This window comes from Gopherus evgoodei, chromosome 1, assembly GCF_007399415.2.
Source record: "Gopherus evgoodei ecotype Sinaloan lineage chromosome 1, rGopEvg1_v1.p, whole genome shotgun sequence".
In the NCBI taxonomy this organism is placed as follows: domain Eukaryota; kingdom Metazoa; phylum Chordata; order Testudines; family Testudinidae; genus Gopherus; species Gopherus evgoodei.
In genome coordinates, this window is record NC_044322.1 from 357,012,021 (window position 1) to 357,034,886 (window position 22,866).

General features: G+C 44.5%; 1 protein-coding gene across 3 annotated transcripts in view; it reads left to right on the forward strand.

The window, feature by feature from the left end:
- The window catches only part of SFMBT2 (Scm like with four mbt domains 2), a 234,462-nt gene that overhangs the window by 116,037 nt on the left and 95,559 nt on the right, over positions 1 to 22,866 (forward strand). For all 3 annotated transcript variants that reach the window (XM_030572497.1, XM_030572663.1, XM_030572588.1), the window contains exons 5-7: positions 7,983 to 8,071; positions 12,200 to 12,446; positions 15,831 to 15,928. In XM_030572497.1, coding sequence (XP_030428357.1) covers positions 7,983 to 8,071; positions 12,200 to 12,446; positions 15,831 to 15,928 — 434 coding nt within the window. The remainder of the gene's footprint in view (positions 1 to 7,982; positions 8,072 to 12,199; positions 12,447 to 15,830; positions 15,929 to 22,866) is intronic.

Sequence of the window (22,866 nt, forward strand, 5' to 3'; positions counted from 1 at the left end):
CCAATCTGTGGCTCCAAGGTCACCTGCTGAACCTCTCCAAATAACATAGAATTGCACAGCTTGAGTTACAGGAGATCTGTTAGTATAGCTGTTTGTATCCTCTGTAGACTTGTGTTTCATGGGCAACGAAATCACATGTGCTTGAACAGATCTGACATTCCATCCAGTAGAGGGCAATGGTGCACACACCCTCTGTCTCAGGGCCTGATCCTGCACTGAGATTATAAAACAGTTACTTACTATCTCGTAACTATGATTCTATGTCATTGTGGATCACATCGTGCATCAGAACATGTTACGACCTAGCTAAGATCCCAGCCCTGGCATTGAGGGTGCACTCCATAACAGCGCAGGCTTCTTCTGCTGCATTCCACGCTTAAGTCCCTATTCAGGACTTATGCAAGGCAGCAACATGGTCTTCCATCCACACCATCACTCAACCGGCGAGAAATGATGTGGCCTTTGGGAGGGCAGTCCTGCGTTCAGCAACTTTGTGAACTCCTACCCCTCCTCCGGGGAAATTGCTTTGGAGTCATCTATTGGAATGGACATGAGCAAGCACTTAAAGAAGAAAAAATGGTTGCTTACCATCTTGTAACTGTTGTTCTTTGAGATGTATTGCTCCAGGTCGATTCCAAATCCTGCCCGCTTCCCCCTCTGTCAGAGTATTCTGGCAAGAAGGAACTGAGCAGGAGGTGGGTTGCCAGGGACCTATATACACTGCCATGAAGGCACCACTCCAGGGGGCTCTACAGTTGACCCGATAGGTACCGCTAGGTTAATACTTTCTGACGATCATTCATGTGGTGCGCACACACCTATTAAAATGGACATGAGCAAGTACTCGAAGAACACATAGTCCCATGAACAGTTTCATTGTAGTCCACCCCAGCCCACCTTGAATGTTACCTTGTCTGCTGGCCTGTTTCGATCCACCCCCCTTTTTGTGCATAGATCTCTTTGGGAGGGATCCCATGCACACCTCCTCTGCAGAGGGTTAAATGATGCAGACGATCTTGGGCGCTAATCCCTACGCAGAGTGAATTCACACACTGAACACAGGATCAGAGTCTCCAGCCCAAGAAAACCATCTTAATGTCTCTGAAGCGGAAATCTATTGTATTTATAAAGCAAAGGATGTTTCCTGTCAGTATAAGTCTCGTACAGTGTTGTTGGTCCAAAAAAAGATATTACCTTGCCCACCTTGTCTAAGTCGCACACAGTCCAGACAGAAGTAATGCTGAATGGCTTTCAAAGAGGTGAAGAGACTATAAATGCATTGTGATCAGAATTTAGATTAGGGCAGTTAATTAAAAAAAACCCACCAGTGAACATGCAATGCTGTCTGCATGGCTTTGAATCAGTTGGCTACACTCCTCTTCCCCTTCCCCCCCCCCTAAAATCCCTGGGACTCTGTCTAAAGATTTCAATGATCACTTGGTAATGCATTGCTTCTGTAGTGAATTATGAGTAAAGAACTACCATGATGGATGAAATAAAGCTGTTTGAAAGAATTTGATGAGCTGGCTTTCTTTGTTCGATCTGACTCCGTGAAATGGCAGAAGTTGGCTTAGATCCTACAGATAGATTCAGCGTGACAGGTCCTGTATGGGAGAACCTAAGAAGAGTCTGCAATAAACATGTCCCTGTTGAAGGAGGAGACACAAAAAGTTACCTTAGCCCCAATGAATCACTATTTAGAAAAAAGAAAATTAGAGCAGTTAGGACAAAAGCCCAAAAGAAATGAGTGAGGAAGACAGGCAACTACTGTTGGGTTGGTAGGAATCAGCGTAAAAAAACAAAGGCCAAGATTTTAAAAAGTGAGTTGTGATTTTGAAACACTTTAAAAGGGGCTTGATTTACAAGGGAGCAGGTGTTCAGCACTTTGTGAAAACTGGGCACCTGAAAATTGATACATCCAAAATCACTAGGCGATTTGGAAAATGCTGGGTGCGTTTTTTTCTGCCTGCCAGCCCTGAAAATTCCAAACTGGGTTCTCTCTGCATCCCACGTCATCACTAAATACAAAGCTTCGGCAGTCAGAACTGGGCTGACAACTTGATTGACATGTGAGCCAGAATACAATCCAGCTTGCTGTCCCGTAGATCGGCTAGCTTCCTTTGATGAATCTGCCACTTGCCGTTATTAGAGCCAGGATACTAGACTATCCGGACCATTGTTCGGATTTGATTCTGTATGTAGTTCCTGTGTTCCCACTGGTGTTGCAGATAAGACCAGAGTTTCTGACACTAAAGCAAGCAGACAGGAATAGAACGGAGACCGGGAATAGTGAAAAAAGAAGACATTTTTATAAATAGTTTCTTTTCCGGCTATTGCTGTCCTTTAAATATTTTAAAGGCCATAAATCTCCTGGTTCTGCCAGATAAATTGATGCAAAAATGGTGCTATATAAGATATGGGGAAGTTAGAGACTAGTTTAATCTTTATTTTATACAAGTACTTTTAATTTTGCTGATTTAAATAAATTTGGAAGATCTTTGGCTCTAGGGTGATCAGACAGCAAACGTGAAAAATCGGGACAGAGGTGGGGGGTAATAGGACTTAGGGTGACCAGATGTCCTGATTTTATAGGAACTGATTTTTGGGTCTTTTTCTTATATAGGCTCCTATTACCCCTCACCCTCTGTCCTGATTTTTCACACTTGCTGTCTGGTCACCCTAGAGCCTATATAAGAAAAGACCCTAAAATTGGGACATCTGGTCACCTTATTTGGCTATGTAAAACTGACTACATAGTTCAAATGCCATTAGACTGGGCTTTTAAAAGAGCATAGAAGCAGGGCCGGTTCAACCATTTAGGCGACCTAGGCAGTTGCCTAGGGTGCTGACATTTGGGGGGCGCCATTTTCTTCGGCAGCGATCGTGGCAGCCGGATCTTCGGCCATCCTAGTCGCCGCCGGCATTTAGGTGGAGGGAGCTGGGGCAGGGGAGCATGGGGAGGGCCGCCTGCAGCAAATAAGGGGGGGGGGTGACACACAGGGGAACTCCCTGCCCAGCTCTCCCCTGCCCCGCCTCTTCAAACATGCCATGGCTGCTTCACTTCTTCCGCCTCCTGGGCTTGCGGCACCAATCAGCTTAGGTGCCACATGCCTGGGAGGCGGGAGAAGTGAAACAGCAACGGCGTGCTCAGGGTGCTCGTGCGTGGAGCAGGGGTGAACTGCGGCGGGGAATTGCCTCAGGGCAGAGAGTGGAGAGTGGGGAGATGCTCCAAGGGGGGCGCCTCAGGGCAGAGGGGGCAACTGCTACGGGGAGGGCGTTTCAGGGTGGAGTAGGGGAGCTGCGCTGGACGGGGTGCCTCAGGGTAGAATGGGGAGCTGCCACGGGGGTGGGGTGCGGGGCGGGAAGGGTGCAAGGTGGAAGTTTCGCCTAGGGCGCGAAACATTCTTGCACCGCCCCTGCATAGAAGAGGAAAGAGCCCAGTGTGGGGAGTCCTGAATTCTGATCCTGTCTCTGTCACTGGCTCTGGCATGTTGAGGCCAAATTACAAAAGGTCCTTGGCAGTCTAAGGAAGCAGATAGGTGCCTAAGTCTGCCATGGAGGCTTCCACTGGCATTTTTCAAGCTGTTGCTCAGCTACTGTCACCCCCCCTATGCCTGCTTTCCTGCCCATCAGTGCCTAGAGGTTTAAGAGTCAGTGGTCCAAAGTGCTACCCCATGACAAATGCCCAAAGCTTTGAGAAATGGGGCTCAGGCATTGAAACAGTACAGGTTCCCCTGGCAGTACTATCTGTGCAGCTAACCCCAAACTCCTTGGTTAATAGGCTTCTGTTGGCTTCAAAGAGTTTTGGATCATAGAATATCAGGGTTGGAAGGGACCTCAGAAGATCCTCTAGTCTAAACGCTGCTCAAAGCAGGACCTGTCCCCATACAGATTTTTGCTCCAGATCCCTAAATGGCCCGCTTGAGGATTGAGCTCACAACCCTGGGTTTAGCAGGCCAATGCTCAAACCACTGAGCTATTCCTCCCCTCCTCCCTTCTGTTCTCCCCCAAGGGGATCAGGCCTCTTGGACAAAAGCCTCTGGTTTTGACTCTCCTCCTTGAGACCCTCTGGGCTTGATTTTTTTTTCCAGAGGCACTGAGCACCCGCAGCTCTCATTGACTTCACTTGGAGTTGTGGGTGCTGAGTGCCTCTGGATATTAGGCTCACATTGGGCACTCAAAATGAATGCACACGTTCGACACCTTTTAGATCCAGTCCTGTTCCCACTAAAGTCAGCTGCAGCATTCAACGTACTTCAATGGGAGCTAGATCACGTCTTTGGTAGTTGGTCCTTACCTAGTGCAGCAGCATTGTTAGGTGTCTCAGAAATACTCAGGATAAGCAGATTAGACAATTTCAGTTCCCACCAAATATCAGGATTTATTCCTACATTTAAGTCTGGCAATAGCCATAAAATTTCAGATTATGGAGCTAGTTCGCTGCTTTCTCAAGCCCAATAACTTCTAGAGAAATGAGCCTGACACAAATTAATGGCTCTGATTTGCAAGTGCTCAGAAGGTTTTGGATTCCCATCAGTCTGGCTGTAGGCCAGCTAACAGCATTATCACTCCTATCCATGAATTAACAGGTGACTTTCCCTTGCGTACCGAGCAGGGTAAAATGATGGGCTGGTATCTTATGGGGCTGCCTGAAGCTTTCGGTTCAGGAACCCTGCAACCTAATCAGAAAGAAGCAAATCCTTTTAGTGGAGGAAGGCCCAGAATGCAGCTGACTCAATGTGGTTTCCCCTGGGAAGGAGCAGGAAGTGGTGAATCTGTGTAAAAATTTACTTCTTAGTGTCCGCTGGGGATTGGGCTGCCTTTGTTGGTGAAAGCCTGTGAGCAAAGTCTGGGCCCAGTAATCTTCAAATAGGGGGCGGCCCAGCTCTTGTTCAAGAGAAATGGCATAAATTATCTCACAAGGTCCAGCCTTCACTTTGTGGGGAAGGTCAGGAAGAAGGTAGTGCCAAGCCAACTCCTGTAGCAGCTGTACTCCTTCCATTTTTTTGGAGCTTAGTGAGTTGGGCTTCTGAGCTGGATATGATATGGAAAGTGCCTTGACTGTTGTAATGGCCTTCGGGTAGTGGAAAGAAGTTGTACATCCATGCAAATAAAATTAAATCTATCAGCACCTTCAGTACCCATCACTATGTGTTGCTTTTGACTCTCCTGTGGAACCAGGCACCAACAGCCAGAATTGCTTTCAGGTGACTTTTGGGGGGGCTTGTCTACACTTGAAAGCTAATTTGAATTAATGTAGGGTGAGAATTCAAAGCACAGTAACTATCCCTAAGCAACTTCATGTATGGACATTCCTAGTCTAGAATAAATGTGTCCACCCATGCATCGAGTCCGGAATAGCTCTGTGTAGACAAGCCTATGGGCCTTCTCAGTGAGAGGATTCTGAGCTCCTCTGACTCCCATGCTGCTTTGTGGGTGTGAGAAGGAAGAAAAGAGCCGCATTGCAAAGAGCCACACCCTTTTCCTGCTCCTGACATGCTCACTGTGTTGGACCTGGTGTGGGGCATTGGAGCCTTTGTATGCTGAGGGCATTTCCCTGGGGGCATGTCTGCCCTCTTAAGCTATGTCTGCACTGCAGTCACAGGATATGATTGCAGCTTGTAGAGATCTAGCCAAGCTAGCTTTAATCTAGCTAGCTCAGGTACTAGAGAGGTGAGAGCCTAGGGTGACCAGACAGCAAATGTGAAAAATCGGGATGGGGGTGGGAGGTAATAGGAGGCTATATAAGAAAAAGACCCAAAAATTGGGACTGTCCCTATCAAATCAGGACATCTGGTCACCCTAGGTGAGGCTGTGGCACCATGGGATCAGCACAGACTAGCCCCACAAGTGATTACCCAGGTGGGCTTGTAGAGCTGCCCTTGAAGGCCAGGTTGCTGCAGCTTTGCTGTTCTGGTGCCTGAGCTAGCTAGATTAAAGCTAGTGTGGATACACCTCCGTGAGGTGCAGTTGTACCCTGTGATTGCTGCATAAACATAGCCTTTAAGACCCTTCTCTGCCACCAGAGCAGTGTAGTGGCTGGAGTGTAAGAGAAAATCAGATCCCAATATAGTGCTTTAAGTTCTGAGTTATTTCTCATACTAGCTGTAGCACAGACTGACTTGGCACCCCTGGACAAGTCACTAAAGGGTACCTGTTTAAAAGTTCTGAGGCCTGGACTCCTCCTTTTGAAGGGGGGATGGATAGCTCAGTGGTTTGAGCATTGGCCTGCTAAACCCAGGGTTGTGAGTTCAATCCTTGAGAGGGCCAATTCAGGAACTGGGATAAAAATCTGTCTGAGGTTTGGTCCTGCTTTGAGCAGGGGGTTAGACTAGATGACTTTCTAAGGTCCCTTCCAACCCTAATCTTCTATGAAAATTGAACCTGCAACACTTGCACTGTTGTGTCTGCACTTGACTTGCTGTACAAATCTGAATATTTGCTACTCTAGCTAGCCAACCACAAGTGCAGCTGGACTTTTGTTAGAAGAGCAAGCATTCAGATTTGCAGCAACATGTTTTGCAGGTGCAAAAAAAGCCAGTAGCAGTTTTGCAAGTATATATTGCACCTGCAAAAGGGCAGGCTTTGTCAGGAAACTTGGCATGCAACCGCTATCTGCCTCAGTTTCTATAGGATTATACCTACTTCTCTAATTAATATTTACAAAGCACTTAGAAAATCCAGTGTGGAAGGTGCTGTACAAAAATGTAAAGGAATATATGATTTCCAAGACTTACAAGCAGGATTTTAAGTTCTTTCTTGGCTAACCTGAAAGTTTCTCAGACCGCAAACAAAAGGATTCCACATCAGTTGGGCCAGATTTTCCACTGGTGTAAGCGGGCATAGCTTCATTGATATCAGTGGAACTATGCCAACCAACAGTCACTGAGGATCTGACCCTGTATTTTTAGCACTGTAGTTGCTGCATGCTGCTAGGGGATGGTGGTCTCTAAATCCTCTATCCAGTTGCTTCCAGTTTTCCGTTGACAATATTTTTTTTTCTTTTGCAGCTAACATTGCTACATTTAGAAATGTAACAGTATTTCTGTTTTATCAGTATATTATCTAACCCTTGTGTACGTTAGGTCTGAGAAAAAAACTGCTCTCTAACTCCCAATTATAGGCAGGTGAAATTATAATGTATCCTCAGAGCTCCTCAGCTGCAAACACACAAGATTAATTACAGGAGTTTTTTTGTACTAAGGCTGAGGTTTTCTGAGCTGCTGAAGGGGCTTGAGTGCACAGTTTCTACTCCTTTTAAAAGGAATTAGGTATCTAAATCCTACAGATGACTTTGTAATATCCAGCCTAAATGTAACAAAAATTAGTTAATGCTGAATCCTAAGAAGATACAGGTTTGTGTTGTTTGACTAGAAGATAGTGGATCAGATATTGTGAAGCAGAATAGAAGTACCTAGGAATTTGGTTCAATCCTTCCTTAGTTTTTCACAAACATATTTATTCACTAGCTAGTTAGTGATGTCCTAAGGGCTGCTTTGTCTGTTACCTGGGAAGAATGCTGTGTGGAGTGTTGCATATTAATACCTTGTCAATGAGTTGGATGTGATCATGGCTTTTGTCCTCTGAGGTGATTTATAAAACATTCAAAGATACCTTTTATGACAAGTGTGAGCCTAAGTGGTGAACATGAAGCATGTAATTGGGAAGATGCTGCTGGTGCTGGTCATCCGCCTCCTCATCAGGCATAAATCAATGTCCTTGAGTTCGGTGGAGCAATGCCTACTTCCACCAACTGAGGCTATAACTCTGAGTGTGTGCCCGTAGCCTCTCTGGGGCCTGTTCTTTCATAGTGCAAACTGTATTTGCATCTAAAACTTTAAACTCTTAGCTCTGTTTTCTGTTGGATACAGCAACAGCGCAGAGCCGATAATGGCCATGCTGGTCCTGACCATGGAAATTAGCTCTATAATGTACATGGCATCATCTGCAGTGCTAAATGTTTCTTTTATTTCCCCTCACAGCAATCAAAGAGAAGTACACCGACTGGACGGTGTTTCTTATACACGATCTAACTGGTTCCCGAACGGCACCTGCAAATTTACTGGAAGGCGTATGTATTAGATTGCAGTTTATATTTAATAACGTGGCACTGTACTTATATTATAGTGATGTTTAACCATTAAAATATAGGGCTCTGTGCTTGCAATGTCTGTGTATCCCCTTAGGGTATGTCTACACTGCAGTTGGGAGGTGTGATCCTGGCATAAGTAGATAGACTCGCACTAGCTCCACTTAAGTTAGCATGCTAAAAATAGAGGTATGGATATCACAACGGCTTGGGGTAACCACCTCAGCTTGGACCCTGGGGGCCCAGGGCATGGTCTTGGGCTGCTAGCTTGAGCTGCCACACCTGCCACACCCCTACATGCCACCCCCAACATCTACACTGCTATTTTTAGCGCACTAACTTAAGGAGAGCTAGCATGAATCTGTCTACCCGTGCTAGGATCGCACCTCCCAGCTACAGTGTAGACATAACGTTATGGGGCTGATCCAGTGCCCCTTGAGGTCAAAGGAGTCTTCCTATTGGAAACCTATAGGAGGGAGTTCATATCACCTGTAGGCCCAAGTAAGAGACACAGGAAGCCCCAAAGGCAGAAGAATCTACGTCTCTTCATTGTGGGGTTTGAGGAAGGGGCCTGAGGGAGTCTGCACCCTGGAGCACATCGCTACAGGTCTCTCCAGCCAGTCGGGTGTTAGGGTGTTCGGCCAGCAGACAAGTGGGGGTGGGGATTTGCTGGACCCACTAGTCAGTCCATAGAGCAATACTAGATAAAGCTGTGGGGTGGTTCTGCCCATGTAGGGAGAATTCATTTTCCCTCTGACCACATGGATCTCCCCAGCGCAAAGTCCAGTTACTCACTGGGGACAGGATTTGGCGATTAGTGCACGAAAGCGCTGTTGGCAATAGGGAGTCTCTCTGTTCTGCTCAGGTGAGACAATGGGGACATGTAAAAACACAGCCAGATGGTTGAAGCTCTAGGCACCGAGCACGTTTGCAGGGTGAACGACATCCATGCCAAACTCATCCGGTGCCGGGCTCACTTAAAAGGTTCGTGGGAAGATGTGCTGAGGCGCACAGTCCCCTTCAAGTAAATCTTGGGCCCATTTATGGTTTCATCCTGAAACCGTGTGAAATTGGCAGCTTCCCTGCTGGAACTCTGTGCTCTCAACTGAATGCTGCCTTAGTGTTTTGGAGAACGCTTTTTCCTGCAGGAGCAATTGCTTACAGTAGCAATTGGGGTGCTAGAGATGCTTGCAATACGTGCCGTATTGCTGTGTAGAGGTCAGGCATGTAGAGAACAGGTTTGCAGGATCTGCAGTACTGGGATAGACCTTGGAGAAGATTGGTCTTCTGCCCTGCCTTGGATGGATCCAGAGTTAAAGTAAACATGTGGTTTACGTCTGTGTAAACGCTTGTTTACCTTAAGAATGCAGATGCATTTCAAGATAGTCCTCGCTTTGATCGCTTTGTTTCTGCCCGCTCGTGCAAGTCACAAACACATGAACTCATTTTTAACGAGGGCGGGTACTTCACTAGTTAACCACAGGGTAGACTTAGTAGAATATCACCCAGGGTTTTTCAGTCCACAAGGCCAAAAATCCTAAACATTCAAAGAATCCCGGCATGGCTACACTAGCAAGTTTACAGCGGTGCAGCTGAAAGCTCTCTAATGTAGCTGCTCTAAGCTGGAGAGACCTCTCCCGGCGGCTTACCTCCTGCAGCCCCTGTGGGCAAGCAGAAGCTCAGCGCTGTCCACACTGGTGTTTATGTTGGTGTAACTTATGCCACTCCGGATGATTTATTCACACCCCATGTGACCTAAGTTATGCCGACATAGGGTGTAGTGTAGACATAGCCTTAGATGATCATGGCAGATGGCTCCACAGTCACTTTCATGCTTCCAGCTAGAATATGCCAAGAGCCTAAGGGCTTGACTCCTATCTCACACTGGTGCAATTCCAAACCATGTGAATGGGATCAGAATAAGCCCCCATGTCGCTTGTAGGCTCTACCTTACCTCCTTTGATGTTGGTAGAAGAAACAGGCAGACAACAAAGGCAGAAGTGTGGAGGGAGGAAACAGCAGCTTGGATAGAAACTGTTTGCAATCTTGTGTTTAATGGTGTTATGCTCTGTTATGTGTGAGGTATGTGGGTAATACAGCACGTCATGCTGTGTTTGTAACCCACTGATAAATAGAATTATTGTTAATCAGCACTGCAGATCATTGTTATCATTGCATATTGATTTAACAAGGTAATTTTCTGTACTGGAGCTGTTCATAAAAGGGTTCTTGCTCTACTTTCAAAATGAATACTCAATACAGTACAAATATTAATGTTAGCATTCTGCTCTCATGGATAAGTGACAACTGATTGTTTGGCTTAGCTTCTAGCATGCAGATCAGAGAAGCAATATTATTAGCTTTATAATGGCCAGGCATCTATTATAATAAATTGCCATTACAGTGTTACTATGTCCTTTGATGTTAAGGAATGTTTTATTGCACTGAAGCAATTGCATGGAAGAAAAATGATATTAAATCGGAGTCCTATGATTTTGTTATACAGTATTTAGAAAAGGCATTTTGCCATGACATGATCCTTTAAGAGATTGTATGGATGCATTTAATAAATACAACAAGAAGGTTGCTAATACTATAAGCAAATGTATTGCACTGAGATGTATCAACTAGTCACAGAGCTGGTTGAAAATTTTCATGTTATGCAATTTCAAATTTAAAAGGGAACAAATTACAAAAGAAATATTGTGATTCCAACCCACCCCTCCATTTTGTTGATCAACTCTAATGCTGGCTGAAGTTTGAATTTCAAATTTTTGCAAAATTTTTGAATGGGGAAAAAAAAGAGAGAGGGGGAAAAAAAGGGACATTTTTTTTTTTTTAAATATCCGCTTCCCTTTTTTTCTCAACCAGCCCTAGTATGAACCATTTTCAAACTGTCTCTGATTTGCAAAATTTTTTAGAAATCCCTATAAAGGCTATTGGTTTTTACTGTCTGTTTCTTTCAACAGGCTTGGTACACAAACAGCTAACAATTTAGGCCCTGATCCTTCAAACACTTATGCATGTGCTTAATTTTATTGCTGTGAGCAATTGGGACTGCTTGAAGAAACAAGGTTGCCAACTCTCAGAATTTTATCATGAATCAAATGATTTTTTTAGTGTGTTTCTTAAAGCCCCAACTTCTGGAATCAAGAGATTTGTGCATGAGAATCTTAGCTTTCATTTATATTTTTAAAAATGTATGTTTCTAGACCTCATGAATTTCAGAGAAAAGCTTGAAAATGTGAGGCAAGTGCACTCTAAAGGCTCAGAAGTCCGAAGGGAAATAAAAAGTATCCAAAATATATTATTTTATGGAAAAACCCCATTCCTGATTTTTTTTATCCCAATCACATGATTTTTTTAGAGTCTGACTCACAGTTTTGAGTGCCTGAGGTTGGCGGTAGTGCTGGTAAAGCTGAGTCTGTGCTTCAGTGTTTGCAGGATCGGGGCCTTAGAACTTGCTCAGTGTGTAAGAAAATACACATCTTCATTGAAACTTCTTGTTTCACTTTAAATTAGCTATGAGGGCCTGATCCAGAAAACCGCTCTCTTTTAGCACCTGATCTCATGCACTTTGAAGTCAATAGGAGTCTTCCGTGGACCTAGTGACCTTCAAATTCCCACTGGATGGCCCAGTCTTGCCCCCATTGAGATCAGTGGGAGCAGGATCAAGTCCATGGTGAATGAGAGATTTGTGCACAGGGGGCTTTCAGGATCATGCTCTGATGCCTTCTAGGCTGATTTCAAGGCCCACTCCTGTGATGGGATATACACCCCAAACTCCAGTTAGTCGGTGGGGGTGAAATCCCCTAGCAGGACTGGGCCCTGAGTCCTTAGGAAGAATCCTACTAGATGGATTCTTCAGAATCCTAAAGGATCCAACAGCAATCTTATTTTTTTGTTGGTTGAGAAATTAGCACAACTGTTGTTTTCTGTTTTCTTCTGAGTTTGCGCTTGGAAGCCGTTGGGTAAAAGAGGAGAACAGACTGTTTGCTGATAGCTTGGATGATGGTGTGAAAAACAAAAATAATCTTCTGCTGTCATCTGTTTCCTTGAGACGTCTTCACATAAAATTTAAAATAAGGAGTTTTGCTTCTATTCAAACAGCCTCTGCGAGGAAAAAACCCTGTAGACCTCATTACAGTTGATTCCTTAATAGAGCTGCAGGATTCCCAGAACCCTTTTCAGTACTGGATAGTTAGTGTGGTTGAAAATGTTGGAGGAAGATTACGCCTTCGCTATGTGGGATTGGAGGAGACTGAATCCTATGACCAGTGGTTGTTTTACTTGGATTGCAGACTTCGACCAGTCGGTTGGTGTCAAGAGAATAAATACAGAATGGACCCACCTGCAGGTAAAATGGCTCGTTAAAAATATGCTCTCATCATTTGCATCTGAAACCTGTTTATTTACTGAGAATTCTGTGGATCTGCTGTTCATTTCTTCTAGTTTATCAGTCATGTTTTTTTTGACCACTAGTTACTCAGTTTAAACCCATTAGGCTGGCGGATCTGGTTAAGGACATGAGGATGGTTTTGTGGCTCAGACTCTGACCTAGGTGACCTTGGTTCAGTTCCCCGCTCTACCATAGATTTTCTATATAATCTAAGGGCAAAAGTGCTCTGCCCCTCATTATCTCTAGCTTGCCTGCACATATATATACCTGCCCCTGGAAATTTCTACTACATGCATCTAACGAAGTGGGTATTCACCCATGAAAGCTCATGCTCCAAAATGTCTGTTAGTCTATAAGGTGCCACAGGATTCTTTGCTGCTTTTACAGATCCAGACTAACACGGCGACCCCTCAGATACTCAAATGGAAGAACAATAAATACCACTCGACTACTCTCGCTCATTGCAGCCACTGTAGGAAACATAAAACATTGCAGGTCATTAGTAAATATAAAACACAATAAGAAGTTAAGGAAACACCAGGGGTCAGATCCTCAGCTTGTTTAATGGCATAACTCCTACACTAGCTGGTGTAATGGCATTGCTTCTATACCAGTGAGGTTCTGCATCTGCAGTGTTGCCAACCCCAAGTGTTTAAAAATCAGAGCCCGCCTCCCAAGAATCATAAGATTGGCTTAAAAACCTTGAGATTTAAAAAAAAAATCATAACCTTTAGGAGTCCCATTTTCAAGCTTTTTTTCCAGCAGCTGTCGGAGCCAGAAATTACTTTTTCTTTTCTTAATGAAAACTGAAGTTTCCACGTAATCAAATACCTCCAGGAAGGGGTCTGTAAGGAAAGAAATATCATAACATTCCAAATAAAATCGAGATGGTAACAGTGTTGTGTACCGTGTGCCAGTCTCTGACTGCAAACTGTATATCCTGCAAGATGAAGAGCACTGATTTAGGGATCCAGAAATTTAGCACTCAGTGGCTGCTGGCCTTGGAAGGCTGATCCCTGTGCCAAGTGAGAAATCTCCCATTCACTTGGGCCAGAGGCTGCTGAATTGGGTAGTGAGCTATCCCCTGGCTGACAGCTGTCTTTTGCAGATCAATCTGAAGAGGGGCAGGGAGAATCATCTTAGCCTGAAGCTTAACAAACGGAAAATAAAAACAGATGGCTGGGAAAGAATAATGGAGGGAGATGGCCAGACAGTGACCAAGCCTAGAGATGGTCAGAGAGCCTTCCTTTTTACCAACAAACCCCAGACCAGAGCCCAGGTCCCTTGGCATCCTGGCACTCTCTGAGCAACTCCATTTCAGAGAAGCATTCATTCCCGCTGGCTCTGCATCAGTGGGTGGGTGGGGAAGGGCTGAAGGTCCCAAGGTTCAGTGATGCTGCGCCACTAGAGGCAAGTCTCTCTCCTGTACATGGCCCATCTGCATGGGGCTGACCATGATCCAGCCCTGAATCCTCATGGGGCTGTCCCTGCAAAGTGCCAGCTGCCTTTCACACGCTGGGAGTCGAGTGCAGGGGAGAGACTAAAGGAGACTCCCTGCTCTTTGCACAGCATACCTAAGGGCCAGGCAGGATCCTACCAGCAGACCAGGAAGCAGTCTGTGTGGGGCTTCTGTGTATTCTCCTAGTCACACCTACTCACGCATGGGTGGGATGGGGCAGGGAGTGGGGCAGAGCCATGGCTCCACCCCCCTCAGTGCACCAGCTATGCCAGGAAAGTGCGCTTCACCTGGGATAGGCTTGGTGCAGGGTGAGACCTGTAGGCAGATTGTGACTGTCTAAGACAGTATCTGCTTCCTGGTCTGCTCCTGGGGCAGTGCCACAGCACCTTCCTCCTTGCTTGACTGAACCCTGTGTGAATATATCTTACATATGTGAGCATTCCTCTTGGCAACGGGGCTGTTCATGCTAGGAAGGGTGGTAGGACTGGGTCACTTTATTAATGCACCCGAGGGTGAGCAGTGCTTCCAAAAGGAAAGGGACACCTGCCATAACAGGCACCCTGAGTAACAATCACTTAAAAGGAACTCTTGGTACAGAGGACTCTGACTGCAATCTGTACTGCAAACAGAGGATCAAAATATGTGTTCACACTGAAATCCAGACAGGCAAGGAATTAAAAATATAGCCCTAAAAGGTTAACATGTCCCTCTAAATGTGCTTAAATTCATATGCATACCCTTGATGTCTGTCTGAAGTTGGATAGTTTTGATATAGTGGATGTATAAATGCATCCACTTCCAGTGAGTGAGTCTGCAAATCCTATTTTGATAAGGTCTTAAATCTGCTGAGATCAGAGCATAACATTCCTTTGTAGCTTCAATGCTAGGTGAAAACTGTGCTTGCCAATTCCTTCTCCCCGACCCCTCTTCAGAATTGTAAGATACAGCTGTAAATCTTTGCGGCTGTTATAAGCATAGAATTTCAAATGAAAATTTGAGCCAAACGCAGCACTGGTGTACATATCTACACTGACACCACTGGAATTGCACTCTGTTTATTCCCTATCTGGATTCAAGCCTATTCTGTTCATTTCCATTTTAATAATTGTTGCTCTCTATCTGTCTATCTCGTAAGTTTAAGAGCTTGAGATGAATGTTCTGCAATAACTTGTGTGCTGGATAACAATATGTTTCCTAGAACAGAAGTACAGCCAATATAAAATTCTCCATCCCTGTATTGTCCCTACAGTAGATGATTCATAGGCATTTTACTGGAATGAATCACTAAAGGATTTGGTAATATAACTAACGATATTATATCTATTTAAAGAAGCTGCTGTAGTATAACTGTATTTCAGTTGCAAATACTGTTTGTTGGGTTGATGTACTCTGATTGTTATAGTGCCAAGTATGTCTGTGTATAGCGCTGGTTGCAAATATTTATTGTTTTTTTTTAATAACAAAAAGTGTGTTTTCTACTACCAATGAGAACAGTGTTTGAGAACGTTCCCCTTTTTTTGTCAAAATGTTTCAGCTTTTGGTTGTAAAACCCCAAACAGCAAAAATATCAGTTTTTGGCAGCCAAACATAAAACAAGTTCAGTTTTTGGTTTTCAAAAACAAAATTCAAGTTTTGGCTTTTTTGACAAAAAACCTGAAAAGTGTTCATTGTCCTGTTTTGGTTTGTTTTTCTGCAGGAAATAAAGTGCATTGCTCCCTGGCTCTGTTTGAGTGGAGTCATTCTTCTTTGTTGTTTTTACCACAACTACACAATATGGGGTATACACTGCATTGTTGGTTTTACCATTACATGGTGTATGAGATTAACATGCTACAGGAGTGTTTGCTTCTGAAACAATTTTGTGATTTTTGTTGTTGTTATAGAAATTTATTCTCTGAAGAATATATCTGAGTGGAAATGCGCTCTGGAAAAATCCCTTAATGATGCAGCAAAGTTTCCTCTTCCAATGGAAGTATTCAAGGTAAAAGAGACCCATTTATTCTTTAATTAGAGAGCCACCGATGAATAAATACGTCAGGGAGTGAATAGCATCTTGTGTTTAACTCTACTAGGAGAATCATACTCTATAGGTTATGCTGCGAAAAGTCACATGTGAGATTTTTGCATAAGTTGAAATAAAAGGGTTTTGTTGTTCTACAGATTTTCCATTTGGAAAATTGACTCCTTGGAGTCAAAGATTATTATGGGAGTAGGGGGTGCTTGGCATTGTTTTCTCCCACCTCACGTTTTAAAGCACATTGCTATGTAAAGCTTGTGCAAAAGACCCCACTTATGTCTTCAAAGTAGGGTTTAAGTGGGACTTAGGAACATAGGAATTGCCAGACTGGATCAGACCCAAGGCCCATCTAGTTCAGTATCCTGTCTCCAGCACCAAAGGAAGGTGAAAGAACCCTGCAGTAAGCGGATGCGGGGTAATCTGCCTCCACCCCCACTTACTTCTCATCGTGGTCTGTAATAGTCAGAGATTGGTTTCAGCCCCAAAACACAAAATTTAAAATCCCTTCCAAATTTTTGTTGTCAGTGATTATGAGAACTCTGAATATTTTTGATTTTGCCATATAAATATCCAGTCTCTTAAATTCTTGGCCTCAGTTACTTCTTGTGGCAATGAGTTCCACCTTTTATCCGTTTTGAATTTCCCACCTTTTACTTTACACAAGAAGAATGGGATCTTCTATTAATGAGACTGGGTGCTTCTGTTTTCCCTATCTACCTTCTCTAGACCATTCATAACTGTATATACTTTTACCATGTCCCCTCCAATCCATTGGCTTTCTAAAGCGAACTTTCCCAGTCTGTCAGCCTCTCTTCCTGCGAGCCCAGGATCATTCCTATCACTTGTCTCTAAACTCCTTCCAGTTCTGCAATACCATTTTTTAAAGTTGGGTTGACCAGTACAGCACTCAGTAGGACCAATGTTTCAAAGTCCTTATACTGGCCCTCTGCACTAGGGTAGGTTTCATCCTATTGTTGGTCAAATCTTTTCAGAAACTCTTAGTTCTTTTATTGTGTTTGTCCCAAGAAGCTGCACAGGTCCAGTCTGGCTACCATAGAAATCAATGGCAAAATCCCATTGATTTCAATGAGAGCAAGATCAGACCATGCAGAGGAGATTATAATAGCTGGTCATATGTGTCATGCAAAGAATATTTTATGCTCACCCTTGCTTGAGTCAGCGTTAATCTTTTTGGTGGTCTAAACTGGTGCCACTAGTGCCATTTTTGTAATACTCTGGATTTCAAGAGTATCTTCCATCTGAAGATCAAAAGGTACATTACAAACACCGAGGGAAGCTTTGTTAGTTCCATTGCACAGCTAGAAGAATTGGAACATAGTGATAAAATGCTGCTCTAAGTCTGTGGAAGAGATGTGCTGGTGATAGCTGCAATAAGAAGGCCTAAAGATACAGGCTAGATGGTTGTACTGCCATGTACTGTGCCATGGCCGCCCAGTCATTTCTCTCCTCATTCTGCCTTCCTTCAGCTGATAACCTACTCGTCTGAGTGAATGTTGTCCCACTGTCTCATGGAGCCCTCTAGCAGGTTTGCACTGCATCTCCTAGCAAATCTTCTGCATCCCTTCCTTCATCATTGCCTATTCCCCTGCGTCCCCCTCGCCTATTCGCCAAGCATTTTAAATATAGGTTTCATCATTACTCTCTATGGGGGTGGAATTCACCCCTGTGCAGCGAGTCAGTACAAGACCGGTGCATCATTCACATTCTACTGCGACCCCAAAATAGGGGTTACATGGGCGCTAAGCAATTACAGATGTCTGGTGCTGGCCCCTTACACAGGGATGACTTTTACTCTGTTGGTGGTGCTGTTAGGAAGAACTTTATACATAGAAGGGTAGTTAAGGAATGGAATAAGCTTCCCAGAGAGGTTGTGGGATCCCCAGCACTGGAGGTTTTTAAAAACAAGTTGGACAAACACCTGTCACAGATGAGCTAGGATTACTTTGTCCTGCCACAGTGCAGGGGGCTGGACTAGATGACCTCTTAAGGTCCCTTCCAGTCCTTCATTTCTGTAATTCTGTGCCCTTTAAGGACCCCCGATTTATATTTTATTTATGTGCTAGGAAAGACAGCCACTTTGTGCTTGTCTGCTGACAATAACACCTAGTTCTTATATAGCACTTTTCATCGGTAGAGCTACAGGCACTTTACAAACAAGGACAGTATAATTATCCCCATTTTACAGCTCAAGAGACTGAGGCAGTGAGAGGGGATATGACTTGGCAAAGATGTCACAGCAGGCCAGTGACAGAGCCAGATCTTGTGAGTCCCAGGCTCTATCGACTAGATCACTCTCTCTGCCCAATCTCCTATCCTTTTTTTTTTTTTTTTCACTTTCCAAAGATAGGTGCAGTCAACTCCCCAAGAAGGGTTCAAGACTCTGTGGTCCAACTAAGAAGCACTTTAATTAGAACAATTTTATTCAAAACTCTCTGGGTGAAGTCCACATCTGGCAGAGGACTAATGCAAAGCCCATGCTCACTGAAGTCCCATTTATGCCCTATTCTGAGACTATAACCAGCACGTAAGGGATGCATAGGCCTTGCGTTGGCTGACTGCACAAAGGTGTTATCCAGTCACTGTCCCCGTATTACTAACAATTCTGAATATACACTTTTTATTTCGTTTATCTGTTTCAAGGTCAAACCATGGTGGTGCTAAGATTAGACCACAAAGAGGTGATGCTGATACTTAATTTCTATTCCTGATCATATTCCATGTCTCAAAGAGTGCAGAATATTCCTGGCAAGGCACAAAAAAAGCTTTTCTGAATGTATTCCTTCTGGCTGTGGGATCCTCTCTTCTCAGCATGCAAACTTATGTCCGCTTACTTTCATAATGACATCAGGACTGTGTTTTTAGATTCAGTGAGTCCCACTTTTAAGGTGCCTTGTGGTGGGAGATTGCCAGGCTGCTCATCTGTTAAGAGGAAAAAGCAGCACAAAGCACAGTGAATCGACTAAGATGAGCATTACTTTGGGACTGAACACAGAGAAGGGCAAAGAGCACACGTGCTTTTTTTCTGTCAAATTAAACCTGGCATAAGGTTCAGCTCAGCCCTGTTTTCTCCAAGCCCCTGATTCTGGGCATCAGTGGTCATAGAATCATAGAATATCAGGGTTGGAAGGGTCCTCAGGAGGTCATCTAGTCCAACCCCCTGCTCAAAGCAGGACCAAAACCCATTAAATGGTGGGGGGATTGGATAAATAGTTCTGCTCCGGGCCCATTTCTTGTTTCAGTTGCAAATGAGTAAAGCACAGGGTGGTTTTTGTTTTGCTTTGAAAACACCACCATCAGCCAGGCATCTGCTTTGCAAAACCAGAGAGACTCATGTCCGTGTCTCATTTTATGTCAGTCTCCAGAACTAGGGGTGAGGGGCAATGTTTGACTGCAAGGGGCCAGGTCAGGGTAGTTCTGTTGAGTCACTTATGTCAGTGAAGTTACTCCACTGGTGACCAGCTGATGATCTGGCTTAGGTTCTGATTTGGGGTCCATTTCTGCTTCTGTGAGTCCATTGCACAACTCCCATTGATTTCAGCAGGAGCAGTATTTTGAAGCCTATCTTGGTTCTTTTTTCCCCCCATTATTTTCCTTTGGTTTTATTTGATTCCTATTATTTTAAAATAATGGCTGAAATCCTGGCCCCTCTGAACTCAATGGGGAGTTTTTCCATTCACTTCATTGGAGCTGGGATTTCGTGACACATGGGCACGAGAACAAGATGAATCTGGCTGACAAAAGCTCGCATTTCATTTACTCAGCCAATAGATCCAGAACGCCTTCATTCAAAACATACCGAGCCTGATCCTCCTCTCCTACATTGCTTTAATGCTGGCTTCATCTGCATTACTCCTGATTTACACCAGCATAAGGATGAGGCGGATCAGGCCCATTGTCTAAATGTCTGGCACAAAAATCTTTTAATTAAGCAATAAGGCCTCAGCGTTTGTGCGGTTTGAAAATGTCCTGCCACTGGTGGGGTCTTGGACATGAACTAAAAAAAGCCAGCAGCTGCCCCAGCTGATGATGGGTTCATCTGCTCTTGTGAGCTAAGCAGTGTCTGACTTGGCTGCTCCTTAGAGGATGGACCTCCAAGGAAAACCTTAGATACTCAACAATGTGGTGGTGATGGTGATCCAGAAGGTGGTGTTCTTCACTGAAAGTCAGAGGAGAACTAATTTCTCCCAACAGGCTCCTTGGTGCTATAGCTGTCATCTGTTAAATGAGCTGTAAAACAGAGATTGTGCAATTGTTAAAGATCCGGGGGCATTTTTGCAAAAGTGGACGTGTCTACTCTGGTGTACTCTGTAAATTCTGGTTTGGGTAATTATATTCCATCGACTCAGATCCAGCAAAACACTTAAGCGTGTCTTTAAGCACACAAGTAATCCAGTTGAAATCAATGCTTAAAGTTAAGAACATTCTTAAGTGTTTTGCAGGACTGGGGTCTAAATTACTTTTGCAGTTTCAGTTGTGCACATACGGACGGCGGGTGAATGACCTGTTGAGAGAGACTAGCCCCTGCCCTACCCGCTGCCCGAGGTCCCTCCCCTATCACCCCCACCTTGCCTGCCCAGAGCACCCCCATGGTAGCCACTGGCCCCCCAGGCCACCCGAGCGCCCCCAGGCCTGGAGCGCCAGGCCGGCGGCTTGGTCCCAGTGCCCCCAACCTCAGCCCTAGAGTGCCGGGTGAGTAAGCATCATGGCCAAAGCGCCCCCAATCCCTGCCCCAGAACACCAGATGTGCAGCATGGCCGCAGTGCCCCCAGCCTTGGAACACTGGGTGGGCAGCGCCCCTACCCCAGGCTTGCGAGCACCGGCCTCAGCCTGCCCGCCCCGGCCACAGCCTCAGTGCTACAGAAGAGCGGGAAGGGAACTGGAAGCAACCCGGAGGAGATGTGGGGGCGGAGCATGGGCTGGGCCACACCAGGCTTTTTGAAGAGGCTGAGCCTCCCCCAGCCTATGTCAGTCTCCAGAGGAAGAATAGAGCCATTGTTGCACTTTGCAGTCTAATTCCAGAGCGATGCTTGCCATTCTGTGGTTGGTAAAGTGACTCCTATATGTATGAGTCTGATCATATTCCCATTACATTCAACGGCAAAACTTCCTCTGTCTTCAGTGGGGCAGGAGCAGGCTCTAATTGGGGCCTCATACTCCGTTGACTTGCCCCCGGTGTTATCAGTGCACACAAGTACAATAATATTAATAACTACTAGCTCTTATATGACACTGTCCGTCCATCAGTTCCAAACTGTTTTACAAAGGAGGGCAATGCCATTATCTCCATTTTACTGTTGAGGAAATTGAGGCACAGAGAGGGGAAATGACTTGCCTAGGTCACCCAGCAGGCCAGTGGCAGAGCCAGTACCAGAACTCAGGCATCCCTATGCAGTGTTCTATTCATTAAACAACACTGCCTCTCTACTACAAGTAGGGTGAAAATATTATCTTTCCCTATCTGGTGACGTTTTATATGCGTCTTGTGCTGTCATTTGCACAGATGTTGCATGTGGTTTGTAAAATGCTATGGGGTCCTTTGGGAGAAAACGGATATCACTGCTAGTGAATATTCGGAGTGTTTTACTACTAAATGTATGCTTGGCAAACCACAGCTCCTAGAACAGGCTGTATAAAGAAGTTATATTTTGCAAAACAAGCTTTATTAATGTGTTCACTACACTTTGTTCCTCATTTTACTGTAGGAAAATATATCGATCCTTTAAAAAAACCAACACCTCCCAAAGAGACAAATGTCAAATGAGGATGGGATTTTCAAAATTGCCTGAGCGAATTACACAAAACTGGCTTGAGTGCAAGACTTGTGTGCCTAAATCTCTTGGGCATCTTTGAAAAGCTAGCCTACAGTTTTTACAGGCAGTGTGTTTTGTGAGATCAAGCATAAACTGGGACTTGGTCACTTTGCCTTTAACTTGGAATGTTGTCTTTGGTATGTCATCTACAAGTAGACTGCAGAGACCAATGCCTGTCATGCTGACCAGCATTGTCTCATTGTTTCCTCGTACTCCCCATCTGCCTATCTGTATCCATTTGTGGTCTCTTGTCTCATACTTTGATTGTAAGCTCCCTGGGGCAGGCACTGCCTTTTTATTCTCTGTGTGTACAGCACCTAACACAGTTGAGGCTTGGTCCATGACTAGAGATCCTAGACACTGCCCTAATACAGATTACAATAAATAATCTAACCCCTTTGTTCCTCAGATTCTCCATGTGTAACTTGTGACAGTAGCACCAGTATTGCTCTTTCTGCATTTGTGCATGCTGACAGCTGAGCCTGGAAATAGTCTATGAGTACCTATCTGGAGAGGAGATTCTGGATGGTAGCTGGCTCTTTAAGCTAGCAGACAAAGACACAACAAGATCCAACAGCTGGATGCTGAAGCTAGACAAATTCAGACAAGAAATAACTCACACGTTATTAACAATTATGCGAATTAGCCACGGAAACATTTTGCCTAGGGATATGTTGAATTCTCGTCACTTAAAATCTTTGGGAAAGAAACCCCCCCCCCCCCCCACATTGTCACAGAACTACAACAGTTTATACCAGTGTAGGATCTGCCCCTTTTTATCAAGATGGGATATATTTTAAAAGGAGATGCATTTTCTCAACTAGAAGTTACTGGGTTTAACGCAGGAATTACTGGGTGAAATTCTACCATCTGTGTTATGCAGGAAGTCAGGCTAGTTGATCATAAAGGTCCCTTCAGCCTTAAAATCTATGAGTGCTGAAAATGAAGCCCCTTTAAAAGTCGCATCCAATCTGTATAGTTTGGATAAAATAATGGATGAGCATCAGATGCAAAGTACTAGAAGTGTTTAAAAATGGAGGAGAGAGATTATTTAGGTTGGGGCAAGCTGCT